Source organism: Esox lucius, chromosome 16 (genome assembly GCF_011004845.1).
Source record: "Esox lucius isolate fEsoLuc1 chromosome 16, fEsoLuc1.pri, whole genome shotgun sequence".
NCBI classification, from domain to species: Eukaryota; Metazoa; Chordata; class Actinopteri; order Esociformes; family Esocidae; genus Esox; species Esox lucius.
This window is the reverse complement of record NC_047584.1, coordinates 10,368,615-10,385,615: the sequence shown is the minus strand read 5'-3', so window position 1 is coordinate 10,385,615 and position 17,001 is coordinate 10,368,615. Positions and strand designations below refer to the sequence as shown.

General features: G+C 43.7%; 1 protein-coding gene across 2 annotated transcripts in view; it reads left to right on the top strand.

The window, feature by feature from the left end:
• lrp1bb (low density lipoprotein receptor-related protein 1Bb) overlaps positions 1-17,001 on the top strand; it is a 428,510-nt gene that overhangs the window by 188,455 nt on the left and 223,054 nt on the right. The window contains exons 9-12 of one of the 2 annotated variants that reach the window (XM_020055063.3): positions 7,472-7,661; positions 7,909-8,052; positions 14,737-14,973; positions 15,213-15,393. In XM_020055063.3, coding sequence (XP_019910622.3) covers positions 7,472-7,661; positions 7,909-8,052; positions 14,737-14,973; positions 15,213-15,393 — 752 coding nt within the window. Of the gene's footprint in view, positions 1-7,471; positions 7,662-7,908; positions 8,053-12,766; positions 12,848-14,736; positions 14,974-15,212; positions 15,394-17,001 lie in introns of those variants that run through there. The other variant, XM_020055064.3, reaches the window with a different exon arrangement.

Below are 17,001 nucleotides of genomic sequence, written 5' to 3'. Positions count from 1 at the left end.
TTCTTTCTGGAGGAGGAAGCTTCAGTTTTGAACCAGTGTGCCTAAACCTAAAACTGTTACTATGGTTACTTCATGACAGTCTTAGATAAGTCAACACAGTTCACCTGTTATTCCTCAGCCCATACAAAATGAAGATTAAACATCTACAGCAAAGTTGTAGTATCCCAACTTTTGGGAAAGTTGATATTTGTGAATTCCACACAGAAATGTGGCTTTCACAATTAATGCAACCCCTCAGAATGAAAGCCAAGGATGCTATAAGTGTTAACTGCCTTAGTCAGAGACAGAACAAAATCTTTTTTTGACACCTCATCAGATTTGGGATTTAATCCAGGAACCTTCAGTTACTTGTTTGATGGTCTAACTGCAACCTTTTTAGGGCAATGATCTTTATTTTTCTTTTGGCTTGTATTTTCTCTTTATTCTTGCTCCTTACGTGATCCATGATGTGCAAACAATATCTGAATTAAAGTTTTGTTTTTGCCCATCAGTTGTTTTGTAAATTCATAACCAAAAATAATAAATTGTGGAACATTATACAGACCAGCATACCTGAAGGCAGGAGTAATTGTTTAACACTCCACTGTGAATATTATGCACATAATCAGTGGGTAACAGGTAGAGCACAATTAAAGGAAGTGTATTCAAAATTCTTACTTTCTGACTTTTCATGAAGAAGTGGCCATTTATTTTCATCAAAAATGAGATCAAAATGAGGAAGCGGGAACGACATGCCACAAATGACACAAGGAAGGGGTGGTGGGATTGAGTGGAACCACTAGATCTAGAGAGAGACTATGCCAAGCATATTGTACTCGCAGTCCTGCCACCTCTTTCTGTGAGTTAGGAAGTCAACATGTGTATTTCTTCTTGAACAGGTTAGATAGATCGAAGGAGAACCATTCATTCATAAGATTAGAAATTACTTTTTCTTTTAATCCTCCTGTTATCCTTATTTACTAACATATTTTATCCTTGGGATCAATTTGACCCCAGCTGTTTAAACCTCCAGAATATGATTTTTACCCAAGTTTATGTGTCAGGTACTTTGTACTTTTTGTTGACTACTTAAATAACCCTTTAAATAAAACAGCCCCCCCCCCTCATTCATTCAGAATACCTATTGCCAGTCTATGGAAAAATATGCAATTCACCTTCAAATCTGACATATCAACCTAAAATTGGGAAGAACAATCTTTTTGGTGTTTTAATGGAATTATACCATACCATACCATCTTCTTCCGCTTATCCGGGGCCGGGTCGCGGGGGCAGCAGTCTAAGCAGGGATGCCCAGACTTCCCTCTCCCCAGACACTTCCTCTAGCTCTTCCGGGGGGACACCGAGGCGTTCCCAGGCCAGCCGGGAGACATAGTCCCTCCAGCGTGTCCTAGGTCTTCCCCGGGGTCTCCTCCCGGTGGGACGGGACCGGAACACCTTCCCAGGAAGGCGTTCCGGAGGCATCCGAAAAAGATGCCCAAGCCACCTCAGATGACCCCTCTCAATGTGGAGGAGCAGCGGCTCTACTCTGAGCTCCTCCCGGGTGACCGAGTTTCTCACCCTATCTGTAAGGGATCGCCCAGCCACCCTGCGGAGAAAGCTCATTTCGGCCGCCTGTATCCGGGATCTTGTCCTTTCGGTCATGACCCAAAGCTCATGACCATAGGTGAGAGTAGGAACGTAGATTGACTGGTAAATCGAGAGCTTCGCCTTGCGGTTCAGCTCTTTCTTCACCACGACAGACCGATACATCGACTGCATTACTGCAGAAGCTGCACCGATCCGTCTGTCAATCTCCCGTTCCATCCTTCCCTCACTCGTGAACAAGACCCCTAGATACTTAAACTCCTCCACTTGAGGCAGGCACTCTCCACCAACCTGAAGTGGGCAAGCCACCCTTTTCCGACTGAGGACCATGGCCTCGGATTTGGAGGTACTGATTTTCATCCCCACCGCTTCACACTCGGCTGCAAACCGTCCCAGCGCATGCTGAAGGTCCTGGTTAGAAGGGGCCAACACGACAACATCATCTGCAAAGAGCAGAGACAAAATTGTGTGGTCCCCAAACCTGACACCCTCCGGCCCCTGGCTGCGCCTAGAAATTCTGCCCATAAAAATTACGAACAGAACCGGTGACAAAGGGCAGCCCTGCCGGAGTCCAACATGCACTGGGAACAAGTCTGACTTACTGCCGGCAATGCGGACCAAGCTCCTGCTTCGGTTGTACAGGGACCTGACAGCCCTTAGCAAAGGACCCAGGACCCCATATTCCCGAAGCACCCTCCACAAGATGCCGCGAGGGACACAGTCGAATGCCTTCTCCAAATCCACAAAACACATGTGGATTGGTTGGGCAAACTCCCATGAACCCTCCAACACCCCGTAGAGGGTATAGAGCTGGTCCAGTGTTCCACGGCCCGGACGAAAACCACACTGTTCCTCCTGAATCCGAGGTTCTACTATCGGCCGTATTCTCCTCTCCAGAACCCTGGCATAGACTTTCCCGGGGAGGCTGAGAAGTGTGATCCCCCTATAGTTGGAACACACCCTCCGGTCCCCCTTTTTAAAAAGAGGGACCACCACCCCGGTCTGCCATCCCAGAGGCACTGTCCCCGACCGCCACGCGATGTTGCACAGGCGTGTCAACCAAGACAGCCCCATAACATCCAGAGACTTGAGGTACTCAGGGCGGATCTCATCCACCCCCGGTGCCTTGCCACCGAGGAGTTTCTTGACCACCTCAGTGACTTCAGCCCAGGTGATGGACGAGTCCACCTCTGAGCCCTCATCCTCTGCTTCCTCAATGGAAGACGTGACAGCGGGATTGAGGAGATCCTCGAAGTATTCCTTCCACCGCCCGACGACATCCTCAGTTGAGGTCAACAGCTGCCCACCTCTACTGTAAACAGCTTTGGTAGGGCACTGTTTCCCTCTCCTGAGGCGCCGGACGGTTTGCCAGAATCTCTTCGAGGCCAGCCGATAGTCCTTCTCCATGGCCTCACCGTACTCCTCCCAGGCCCGAGTTTTTGCCTCCACAACCACCCAGGCTGCAGTCCGCTTGGCCTGTCGGTACCCGTCAGCTGCCTCAGGAGTCCCACAAGCCAACCAGGCCTGATAGGACTCCTTCTTCAGCTTGACAGCATCCCTTACTTCCGGTGTCCTCCACCGGGTTCGGGGATTGCCGCCTCGACAGGCACCGGAGACCTTACGGCCACAGCTCCGAGCGGCCGCTTCGACAATGGCGGTGGAGAACATGGTCCACTCGGACTCAATATCTCCAACCTCCCTCAGGATCCAGTCGAAGCTCTGCCGGAGGTGGGAGTTAAAGATCTCTCTGACAGGAGACTCGGCCAGACGTTCCCAGCAGACCCTTACAGTACGCTTGGGCCTGACGAGTCTGTCCAGCTTTCTCCCCCGCCATCGGATCCAACTCACCACCAGGTGGTGATCAGTTGACAGCTCCGCCCCTCTCTTCACCCGAATGTCTTATACGACCGCAGGTCAGATGAGACGACAACAAAGTCGATCATCGACCTGCGGCCTAGTGTGTCCTGGTGCCACGTGCACTGATGGACACCCTTATGCTTGAACATGGTGTTCGTTATGGACAAACTGTGACTAGCACAGAAGTCCAATAACTGAACACCACTCGGGTTCAGATCCGGGGGGCCGTTCCTCCCAATCACGCCCCTCCAGGTGTCACTGTCGTTGCCCACGTGGGCGTTGAAGTCCCCCAGTAGAACAATAGAGTCCCCAGTCGGAGCACTTTCCAGCACCCCTCCCAGAGACTCCAAGAAGGTTGGGTACTCTGCTCTGCCGTTCGGCCCGTAGGCACAAACAACAGTGAGAGACCTATCCCCAACCCATAGGCGCAGGGAAACGACCCTCTCGTTCACCGGGGTAAACTCCAACACATGGCGGCAGAGCTGGGGAGCTATAAGCAAACCCACACCAGCCCACCGCCTCTCACCATGGGCAACTCCAGAGTGGTGAAGAGTCCATCCTCTCTCAAGGAGTGTGGTTCCAGAGCCCAAGCCGTGCGTAGAGGTGATCCCGACTACCTCTAATCGGAACCTCTCAACCTCACGCACTAACTCAGGCTCCTTCCCCGCCAGCGAGGTGACATTCCACGTCCCTAGAGCTAGTTTCTGTGTCCAGAGATCGGGTTGTCTAGGCCCCTGCCTTCGACTGCTGCCCGATCCTCTTCGCACCGGCCCCTTATGGTCCCTCCTGTGGGTGGTGAGCCCACGGGAGGGCGGCCCCACTTCGCCCCATGGGGGAAGGCCCGGCCACCAGGCGCTCGCATACGAGCCCCAACCCCGGGCCTGGCTCCAGGGTGGGGCCCCGGCTGCGCCATACCGGGCGACGTCACGGTACTCAATTTTTTTTTTTTTCATCATTAAGGGGGGTTTGAACCGGTCATAGTCTGACCCGTCGCCTAAGACCTGTTTGCCTTGGGAGACCCTACCAGGGGCATATAGCCCCAGACAACATAGCTCCTAGGGTCACTCGGGTACTCAAACCCCTCCACCACGTTAAGGTGGCAGTTCTTGGAGGGGGAATTATATTTTTTCTAAACAGATTTTTGTTATTTATGACATTTGGGGAGAAGAACAATTTCTGTAATCAAGAATAGTAACCTGTATTATGTTCGGGATCAATCTGACCCCAAGAAAAAGATGTACATGGCCGTGACCTTGTCCAGATTATCAATCCCTCCCTTTGTCTCAATGTGTTCCAAGACCATTTGTGGTTTTCTGTCGTCACTGGTGCTCAGGACAGCATCTTTGTCCAATAACTTTTTTGAAGATGTTAACTTCCAGTTCTTCATCTCAAGAAGCTAAGAGGGAAGCTCTGGCTTGTTGTTTTCTCATTGTCCACAACATTCTAACCTTCCTTTTCAGCAGTTCCTCACCCAGGGCATATGATGTGAAAAAATGATCACATGTAATGTTATGACCATTCGGTCCTCCATGTTTGGACAGTGATGTGTCGGCTTGTGGTTGAGAGACAACAAGAGGGTCAACACAAGAGTCTCATTGTCATCAGAGGAGGATGCCTCATAATCAGGGCCCTCCTCCACATTATCTCTGTCTTAGACACATTCTCCTCTATGGCACTTTCACTGTCAATGACAGTAAACCTTTACGTAGAGGTCATTTTCAACTGAGAGCCCACAGAGTACCAAGATAAATTGTTTAGATGGCTGCTGTGAAAGCTTTTATATGTTGGCTCCTCCCCAATGTTGGGTGAACTATCAGTGGTTCTCGCAATACTACAGGTTTGGTTTGGTTAGGTCAGGGCCCTAAAGCAGATGGACATTTTTTAAAGATTATAAAATTGCATGTTAGTGACCTCAAAAATCACCCAAAACTACCAAATCAAATGTGTGTAAAATGTTGATATTTTCCTATATGTTTTATATAGCTAAAACAGCCTCGGGTCAAATTGACCCCAAAGAACACTGATGCTACAAAATGTCTACAGAACATTGAAAACATATCATCATATTCCTTTTATGTTTACCCAGTTGTCCCCATTAAATTAGCCAAAGTCATTAAATAAGAATTTTTTAAAATTATGTCAATCATGTTTTTTGAGACATTAAACATTGAATGGGGTCAAACTGACCCCAAAGATAACAGGAGGGTTAACGTCCTATATGTAACCTTTTTTGTAACCTTAATTTTTCAGCATTGATTTTTGAAAGGCATTTCTAATCTTTTGAACTAAGGGTCCCACAATGTTTTTGTTTAACCTATGTAACATTTGGAAGCTCAATGTTGTTGAGCGGTGTATAGGAAACAATAGTGGCTGTTTGAGTTCAAGGAAGTATATCTTGTTAGCACTACATACGTTTGGCATAGCCTGTAAAGCTAACGTAGCCAGCAAGCATATTGAGGCCAGACTGGTAGATTTCTTCCATCTTGTTGGGTCAGAGATTCAATCTAGCATTATTTTGATTGCTAGGCCACATGCTAAGCTACACATTTCTGGAAGCTCCATCTATTCTATATATATGTAGTACCAGTCAAACTTTGGAAACACTTTACTGCAGTTCACTGGATGTGTGTCCAAATTCTGACAGGTACTGTGTGCTCTCTTTTCTCTTTACTGACTAAAGCAAATTAATAGGCAAATTACTGTGAATGCCAGAATGTGCTGCGACCCTTTGCACTGCCCATCTCCATTCATGAAAGTTCTAACAGGATAAACATCGTCTGTCACATCATGATATGGACAGCCATTGGCAATGCTGGCGACATTGACCAATGATAATGTAGTGATATCGACTATCAGTAGCGGAGATAGGTTATGCTAGAGATTTGATATTTTCTACATTTGGATTTCAATGGGATGCTGCATGGGTGATTTCTCAGTCTGTCTGAAAGAGCGGATAAAAAACGAGTTCACTTTCAATTGGCTTACATCTTAGTCCATCTTTCTGTACCATGCAGATAATTAGGGAATATTATTATTCAAAAGGTTGCCCCTTAAAACAACCTACTGTAGTGCAAAGGGAACCCATATTCATATTCCTGTATTGTAGACAATGATGGATGGTGCCCAGCCATTTAAATTACACCTTATTGTGTATGTGTGCGTGTGCTGGTGATGTTACGGTAGCAACTCTTCTGTTCATAAATGTGTGGCCCCATGCAGTAGACTTTTGAGAAGTTGCTTTGCATATCGTCTATATAACAAATGAAAGGCGGATTATTCTTGTTCGTTCTGGTTGACGATGTACTGTAGTATTGAATTCAATGTCTTAATCCTTTTTTATTACAGTTACATTTCAGTTCCAACTCATACATCACAGGGTTGAGCACACTCCAGAAAATACTCTTGTGAATGTTACATGAAAATCACTGGACCCATACTGGGATAGGTTCGACTCAAACCAGGATGTACATTTTGAAATCAAGCTGTTTCAACATAATAAAAAAAAAGTATTCAGAATACAGTATGCAGGTTAAGCCTGGTCATGAAGTATTTCTTCCTTGCCTTAATCAAAAAACAGCAACACAAAACAACGGTACTATAGTATAAAATGCATCACACAACCTTGAAATGAAATGGACTGGCTGATTATAATATTTATTATGGTTCAATGGTTTCCAGTTTTTCTTCAGTCCACATTTTTTAAATACTACTCACTCATCCCTGTCCTGTGTGTGTGTGTGTGTGTGTGTGTATCCATGAGCAGGGAGGGTGACGGCATAGTAAATGTAGCATGGAGGGCAGTGTCATAGTCAGGGATATGTTCCCAGAAGATTATGCCCACTCTATTAACATTTATATGCTGGGGAATATGAACAAACACACATACACACACATATTTCCTCCCATGTTTTTGGTCCCTGAGACACTCCTTTTCCAAGTGTTATGGAAAAGGAAATACAGGTATTTTATGAGGGTGGGGGATTCATCTTTGCTCTGTTGCATTTCAAAGCGTTGCTCTGCTCTGTTTTAGGTGTCCTACATCCATGGTTTAGCTGTCTTTGAGAACTACCTGTATGCCACTCACCCTAACCCCTCTAATGAGAATGCAATGGACATCTTCAAGATTGATCGGTTTAATACCACAGAACACATGGCACTAACCAGCCTGGGGAGTTCCAGAGGAGCAATACGTGTTTACCACAAACTCACCCAGCCAAAAGGTAAAGGACATTTGTGTCAGGGTAACGCATGCATGCATTCGGTATACCCCCAGTACTTGTGACTCACAAGCTCTCACAAGAGTTTTGTCTGCTTTGCAGTGAATTAATCCATTCATGGTACTACAATATGCCACGTGCTGGGGTCAAATCTGACTGTAGCTTACACACGTCACGCAGTCAATAGATCACGTTGGAGCTATGTTGGTTGGAGTTGCTAATGGGCTTTTACCATCTTCCTATCCTTTAGTTAGAAGCCACGCATGTGAGATGGACCCATATGGAAAGCCGGGTGGATGCTCCCACATATGTCTGCTGAGCGGCAGCTACAAGTCAAGGACCTGTAGATGTCGGACAGGCTTCAGCATGGAGACTGACGGACAGTCCTGCAAAAGTAAGAGTCAATTTCCCCCTCATCCCTTTGTGTCATGAACATGTAATCTGATTAAAAAATACAATTTTTTTTAGAAAAGATGCAAACCCAAAGTGTCATCACTTTCCCTATTTCTTTCATTGCCTTAAGTATTTCTTTGTGTTATACAGTTTTTTTTAATAGTGAAATGGTCAAAAAAATGAACATTCTAAAATTTTTAGAAGGTGTTGTAGAAGTATATGAATGTATGGTCCGTTTATCCATACACAAGAACACAGGAAGTCATGTTCGGTCAAAGCATGACAGTAATCTGCCAGTGGGCTTACAGAACTGTGTTGTGTATTCTGGATTGCAATACCTATAAAGTAGAGGACAACCAGAAGTTTCTTTTGAGATCAAGTTGGTAAGACCGAGTTTGTAAGCTTGAGTCTGTAACATCATGAACAATAGACTATCAAATGCTGCAATAAATAATTGAATAACTCTCTCCCTTGACAACCAGGTACGCAATCATTATTTCATCTCTGTACGAACGGCTGATTTCTAACTGTGTTTTATTTATTTGGAAAGCAATAATGAATCTTAAGAAATGAATCTGATTAAAAAAAAATCATTCAAACATCCATTTTCTTCCGCTTATCCGGGGCCGGGTCGCGGGGGCAGCAGTCTAAGCAGAGATGCCCAGACTTCCCTCTCACTAGACACTTCCTCCAGCTCTTCCGGGGGGACACTGAGGCGTTCCCAGGCCAGCCGGGAGACATAGTCCCTCCAGCGTGTCCTAGGTCTTCCCCGGGGTCTCCTCCCGGTGGGACGGACCTGGAAAACCTTCCCGGGAAGGTGTTCAGGAGGCATCCGGAAAAGATGCCCAAGCCACCTCAGCTGACCCCTCTCGATGTGGAGGAGCAGCGGCTCTACTCTGAGCTCCTCCCGGGTGACCGAGTTTCTCACCCTATCTGTAAGGGATCGCCCAGCCACCCTGCGGAGAAAGCTAATTTCAGCCGCCTGTATCCGGGATCTTGTCCTTTCGGTCATGACCCAAAGCTCATGACCATAGGTGAGAGTAGGAACGTAGATTGACCGGTAAATCGAGAGCTTTGCCTTGTGGCTCAGCTCTTTCTTCACCACGACAGACCGATACATCGACCGCATTACTGCAGAAGCTGCACCGATCCGTCTGTTCAAATTCGTATTCAATCAAATGTATTTTATAAAGCCCTTTTTCTATCAGCAGCTGTCACAAAGAGCTTTTACAGACACCCAGCCTAAAACCCCAAAGAGCAAGCAAAAACAGTTACTACACAGTGGCTAGGAAAAACTCCCTTGTAGGGTCCCGAATTAGGAAGAAACCTATAGAGGAACCAGACTATGAGGGGTGGGTAGTCCTCTTCTGACTGTGCTGGATTTAGATAAGAACACATCACCTTGTGGGCCAAGTCAATGTTTTTGCATGATCAGAAGGTCAGTAAATGCAAGTGGGCTGTGATCAGAGTCCTTAAACAGAATCCAAGTCCACAGCATAACCAGGTGGACAGGACTGGGACAATCAGGTGGGGTGTTGACTGGGACAGGACTGGGACAGTCAGGTTGGGTGGGGACTGGGAGAGGACTAGGACAATCAAGTGGGGTGTGGGCAGTGGTCACAGGAGTCAGGATCAATCTATCCCAGGATTTTCACTCTTTTCCAGGGGGGTCACATTGATCTGTCTGTAATAGGGGGGGTTATGACCCCCTAGTCCCCCCCTAAATCTACATCCCTGCCCGGCGCAATAGCTAGGAGGTGCCCTCCACAGGGTTTTGGCATAGAGGGCAATCCTCCCAGAGGGACATGCAAGCTCTGAAAAGGTCCTGCCTCCGGCTGTTTATTTAGAACTTCTAGGTACAGTAAGGAAGCCTGCACCTTTTGATCTTAGCAGGCACGTGCACAGGTAAGGCTCATCCTGTGCAGAGCAAATGGCCCTTTGCCAACTAATGCCCGTTCCAGTTGACATGTGCCCAGTTGACATGTGCCTGTCTGCCTTGGTGAACCCGACAAGGATGCATAAAAAAAAACAATTTACACGCGTCACTCACTCCAACACGTCCATCTGTGTGAGCCGAATGCCCTGCCCACTCTTTCAGATTTAGCACATGCCCAACGGAAGGTCTGTGCACGGTACTGGATCTTATTGTTTGTATAAGTTTGTATGGCTGAACCTATTCAGAGAGGTAAGTAGGAGCAAGTCCATGTAGCCCATGGTAGATTAACAATAGGACTTTAAAATCAGCTCTAACCTTAACAGGCCGGCAGTGTAAAGAGGCTAATACTGGAGTAATATGATCAACGTTTTTCGTTCTAGCCGTGTTCAGCACTAATTTAAGTTGTTTTGTTGTCTTATCAGGGTACCCAGAGAGAAAAGCATTGCAATGGTCTAATCCTGAAGTAACAAAAGCTTGGATGAGCTTTTCTGCATAATCTGTCTGCAAAACTGTTTCAAAGCTGGAAAAACGCTGCTCTTGAAAAAATATTTTTAATCGAAAGAAAGATTCAGTTCGAGGGTAATGCCAAGGCTTCTCATTGTTATTCATGATGTGACCATGCAATCGTCAAGATTAGAACTGTTGAGATCAGACAATAGATCTCTTTGTTTCTTTGGTCCTAAAACAAGCATTTCAGATTAGAAGCAAACATGTTTTGTCATCCATTTTCTTATATCTGATACACATGCCTCCAGTGTAGGTAACTTTAGGGCTTCTCCATGTTTCATCGAAATGTACAACTGTATGTCATCTGCATGGCAGTGAAAATTGACAATGTGATTACGGGTGAAACGAAGAGGCAGCATATACAGTGAAAACAATAGCGGTCCCATGACTGAGCCCTGAGGAACACCAAAACGTACATTTGATTTATGGGCGGCCAGGCCATCCAGACAAATAGGATCTAAACCAGGCAAGAATGTGTTCGCCAAGCCCAACATTGGTGTCCTATCTCTCCAAAGAAGAGCGTGATCAGTGGTGTCAAAAACAGCACTAAGATCAAGAAGTAATAGGATGGATGCAGAAATTGTGTAAGATGCCATTAAAAGGTAAGTTACCACATTCACGAGAGCAGTCTCAGTGCTATGATGGTGTCTGAAACCTTTTCATTTGTTTATACTGTATTGCTCGAGACATTCACTAAAATAGTAAGGAGCTCTAAACCCACCAGATGTCAACTTGACCCTATACCATCTAAATTACTTACTTCCTGTGCTTGGTCTGCCTATGTTGAACATAATATATTGCTCCCTAGCCTCTGGATGTGTACTGAATGACCTAAAAGTGGCAAAAAATAAAGCCTCTGGATTGTATACAAATAAATAAAGGTGATAAATTTAAATCTATCACACAACAAAATGATGAGAAAGTGAAGGGGTCTGAATACTTTCCAAAGTCACTTCATACTGCCCTGCCTCAGACAGACAGTAATGAAGACAAAAGTATTAAATTCAGACTGGCCCATTTAAAAAAGATGTCCCAATATTGACCTGTCGGGATTCTTGATTCATTATAGCCCTAATGGAGTTTTAAGTTTGTCTGCATTTGTTAGCTTGCCTGATCAATCCATGGACATTGTGTAGTTGACAAAAAAGCACAAGATCAAATTGATGACATAATCAGAGGTCCACCGCATTTCGATCGGGTGTAGCAGAGCGCCTTGCTTCATTCCTCCTCCACGAAGACATTTGATTAATACCTTTTTGCCAGATGTACTGATGACACCAGCTCTCTCTTCCCATGGCCTAATGAGATTCAGTGCTAAATTGTAGTGCTTCTTCATGGCACATTGCAGCCAGTCACGGTGAGGTTTGAGATCTGGGTCTCTTACAATGCTTAATTGTCTCCTGGGGTAGCCTGGCTCTCCCTCACAGGATGATAAATTGAAGTGATGCCTGTGTGGTCTGTCTACCCACAACAGTTTGGTCTCCTGTGTAAAGGGGGTAGAGGGACTGGGTGTAGAATAGGGAGAGGACTGGTTCTGTCTTTACAGCCCTGGAGGATCCCTAGGGAGCCACCTCAGCTTCTCCTATCAAAGATAATGCTGTAATGTCCATCCAGGAGTTAACAGTTTCGGTACAGTTGCTTTTTAGTCTCTCGTGTTCAACTTTCATGTATTTGCATCAAAATGGCAAGATAGCTAGCACAAGAAGACTTTGAGTTTGGCTCACAACACTACAACTCTTCAGTAATTTCCTCTCACTGACTGAAATGCCAGTTTGTAACATAAATGTGATTGAAGGGACATAACCCAGCCTGTGGAACTGATCACTGCTCCCATTAACGAGGATAGATGAGCCTAGCTAACCCAGATTAGGACAATGTAGAATGTTAAAGGCTTTAATTCTAGGTTCAGCATTGAATAATTACACCAATTAACCAACAATAAATAGAAAATAAAAAAAGAGAACCCTTTCCCTTTCCTTTTATGGCTTTTATTTATTTATTAGGAATGCTTGCCCAATGGAAAGCATGGATGTAGATTCCTTACATACTGATATTATTAGTAGGGTGGCCTCCATTCATACTTCATCTTTGATGCTTTCTCTGTCATGTTCTTCATCATCTTTTCTTGTCTTCGTTTTCTTCAACATCATCTTAACACTCCTTTTAGCATTTAAACTAGGAAAAAAAAATTGCTAATTGATCTGGATTGAAGTTATTGAACTCGAATTATGCTTTAAAAAATACTTTTACCAATTTCTCCACTCCTTTGACAGGGTTGCCACAAGATTCCATCAAGACATTTTCTTTCAAAACCAAAGAAGGGGCAATTAACCTGTGTGTAAAGATCACAACTGTGAGTGTGGAAGGGGACAGAGGTCACAAAGCAGATGGCGGATAAGTAAATTACATCTAACTTATGGAGAAGCTTTATAGCAGCAAACCTTAATTGTCGAGGATTGGCCGAATGGTCGTTATTACAGGTGTAATTCTAGATTTTACTCTATACTGCTGGTGGTCAATGTGGGTGCTGAATGATATTAAGCAGTCAAGCTAAATATCAATATGTTTGTAGGTGCTGACATACTCCAATTCAACTCCCACACAAGAAAGGATGGATTTGGTTGGCAATCAAGCTGCAGAAGGCTTTCATTAAAAATAATATATTTTGCATTTTTTGTATGAAGGACTATAGTGGATGGAGGTCAACGAAGGCCTGCTGGATGATATTAAAGCTGTGGTGATGGGTTGTCAGTACAGTATTCAGTAAGAGGCCAGTAGTGTATGAGCTAAAGTAGTGTCATCGGTATTAGGGTGGATGTGGGAGTTACCTACAGTAAGTGCAACGTGATTAACATAAACAAAGAATAGGGGACACCCATACAAACTACCGCCCCACAGATTTGACACATTGTATGCAGTCAGATAAATGATTTTCAAACCCGGTTAGACACTGGGTTATAGAGACTATTAATAAGGATAATATGGCTGACTGAGTCAAAGACATTCACCAATTCAACAAAGACAGTGGCACTGTACTGCTTTTTGTTTCAAGCAGATACTATGTGTATTTAGAACCTTTAGAGATGCTAAGAGTGACCTTTGGCCAGCTCTGAAGCCTGACTGAAAGAATACTATGGGAGCCCAGGTGATGGGTTAGCTCTATTGACCTGGCATTCAAAAAATGATTGAGATAGTTCTATAACAATCAGGGTTAAGCAGAGGGATAATGGCACCAATTCTCTAATCCTTTGTGATTGTAGCTGATTATAATGAGAGGTAAAAAAGTAGTTGATAGTGCATTCTCAGAAAGTCCTTCTAAAAAACATTTACTAGCGCAGATCGAGATGCTTGGGCCGCACTAACAAATTGGCTCTTTTGTTTTGCCTCTATGCTTTTTTATATTGTCTGTAGATATTGCAATTTTATATCTGAGCACAATAGGTAACTGGAAACGCGTTTTCAACCCCCCCTTTGCTTTCCTAATAACCTGAGAGCCCTGATGCCTTGCTTCCTTGCAAAGTTTCTTATCAGTCACTTGGCGGTCCAAACTATTCTCCTAATTGTTTATGGTGAAATAGCTGTCTGTTTAGGATCTGTAATGTTTTGTAGTACAGGCTTTCCTGAGAGTGGCAAGAAATGTATGAAATGTTCTTTCTTTATTAAGAAATGTATGAATAGCAATAGCATTAATTCTGGGCCATTTTACAGCTGGTAGGTCATGTATGAAGGCCTGCTAATTAAAATAATTGAAATTAGACTAATTGGAAAACAGTGATTTCTATTCAAAATGGTCATGCTCTTTGACCATTTAAAACCAACTTTAAATACACTGAGACTAGGCAAACTTTAAATACTCCAAACCTTTATAAACCAAGAATAATTACATTGGCTTCAATGTACACATAGCATTAATTAACTACTCAAAAGAAACCATTCAAGCTAGACACAGCAAACCAATTTATGTTTAGGCTGACTCAACTTCAAATATCTCAAAAATACAGTGGGCTGATTATACATACACATTCCATGATCAAATGGGGGAAATAAGAAAAAACCCTCAAATGTTATCAATAGCTACAAACATTTGCATGTGTGACCCAGCAGCTCCTGTGACATATCGTTTGTCATGGCAAACCAATCAGAACCCATCTTTTAGCATGTCTGCACCCTCTGTTAATTTTGTTTAACAATTTATTGATATGTATCTCAAAGAGTAGAGATCTCTTTGTTTCTGCCCCCTAGAACCGAAAAACGACCTGTTCCTGTTCTATGGTAAGGGTCGGCCAGGAGTCATCCGAGGCCTGGATATGAACGCTAAGTCCAGTGATGAGCACATGGTGCCGATTGAGGACCTTGTCAACCCCAGAGCTATCGACTACCATGCAGAGTCAGGACACATCTACTTTGCTGACACCACCAGTTTCCTCATTGGCAGGCAGAAAATAGATGGCAACAATCGGGAAACGATACTCAAAGATGGTATTTGTTTTGTGTTTTTTTCATAATGAATATGGAACATCCTTAGTCTATTCGCCTTGACTGCATGAACATGATGATGCATTTTGACAGATCTCTGGGAATGTTATTATTCATGAAAAAAAAAATAAGTTCCAGGCCTGGATGCATCAGTTAAAAGTACTTTAACAATCATCAGTTTACTGTTTAGAATCTAAGATCTGCTTGTCAGTAGGAGATAACTTACACTGATCACTTTACAGACCTGGACAACGTTGAGGGGATCTCTGTGGACTGGATTGGTAATAATCTATACTGGACCAATGATGGATACAGAAAGACTATTAGTGTGGCCAGATTGGAAAAAGCTTCTCAAACCAGGAAGACTCTCCTAGAGGGGGACATGTCTCATCCACGAGCCATCGTAGTGGATCCCCTCAACAGGTGAGCTAACTGAAGACGGCCATATTAAACAATGCCTGTATTATATTTTCTTAGTTTTACTAATTTTACTAAAGGTAGGATTTGGTTAAAAGAATTATGAGTTTTTGTCCTTATTAATTTAGGGTTTGACCAAATGCAAAATGTTCACAGAAATAAACTGTACTGCTCTTGCCTGCTTCAAACAAACAAACACACAAAAACAGTCAGGAATACAATAGTATTGTCTTCTTTGTGTGTAAAGTATGTATAACATGGGATCTGTCTGGGCCCATTCTATATGAAAATCAAAAAAATTGTCTTGCAGGCACAAGTTGATTCCTAAAAGAGTAGTAGTTCCTGATTTTGGGCTTTAGTCTATAGACCATTTGTGTTAAAAAGGAGTGGTGAGTTTTGAGTGAGGAACAGAAGCGTTCAATTTGCAGTTGTCTCTTAATTTTAAACCTTCTGTTCCTCACTCCAATCCTTATTTTTCCACTTTTTTGGAAAGTAAAGAAAAAGGTGCAGTGGTCTCTTAATATTTTCCGTGGCTGTATAATTTCTGGGTTTATTATATAATTCCCTCCCTCCTCCGCACCTCCCCTGTCACATTGTTTTGGTATGGCTACATTGTTCTTTGTTTACCAAAGCTGGTCAATTTAGTCTACCGATCTAAAGTCTATTCTAAAGTGTATACACATTGTGGCAATAGTGGATTTTTTTGTTACTGTAGGTCTGTGTAGTAGTTTCATTTGCAATCATGCATTGCTCGAAGTACAGTGCATTCATTCAAAATGATTAATTACCATTCATAGCAAACAAATGTTCCATATAAAGTGCCTACAGAAAGTCTACACTTCCCTTAGACTCCACATTTTGTTACGTTTTGTACTGATGTGTGTTTTGATTTAGTTTTAATGCAATTATTGAAATTCGAAAAGACAAGAGAAATGTGAATAATTAAAACATATACACAAAGAAAGCAATTCAAACGCAGAAGAGAAAAGGTGCCCCATTGCACCCCTCCCTGACGAAATCTCTCTCTCCCAAATCCAAGCCCTATCCCTGTGTATTTTAGAAAGAAAATCTGAATCAATGTTTTTCACTAGAAATTATTCTGTAAGAAATGAGCTATTGTTGGAGTTATCTGTTTAGGGTCTTTGAAACTCCCAGTACAATTAATATTGGATCTGGATTAAGCAAGGTATCTGGGACAAGTGAGAGGATACAACATATTCCAGATCAATACATGTAAGTGTAAGTTAGAGAACTGGGTAAATCTGTGTAGCAGAGTTTCCACTGTAGTGTGACATTTGTCATATAAATGCGAGGTATCTGGGAAGATTAGGTTTTGGAATAGTCTAACCTGTTTAGTATCTTGGATTGTATGAAAAGGTGTCTGGAATTGATTAAAGAACCTTGCAAAGGGTGTGTTCTAATAGAACTGTGTGATTGTGCCTAGCATAGAGAGTTCCATGAACAGTCCCCCTTGCTGGAGCAATGTCCCCAACCCTGTTTTCAAGGATACCCCCTTCCCCTTACCCCTACTCCCTCCAGCCAATAGGGTCTGCCAAGTGACTCAAATGTAAAATGCCTTAACTCCCAATATCCACCACAACATGAACACATCAG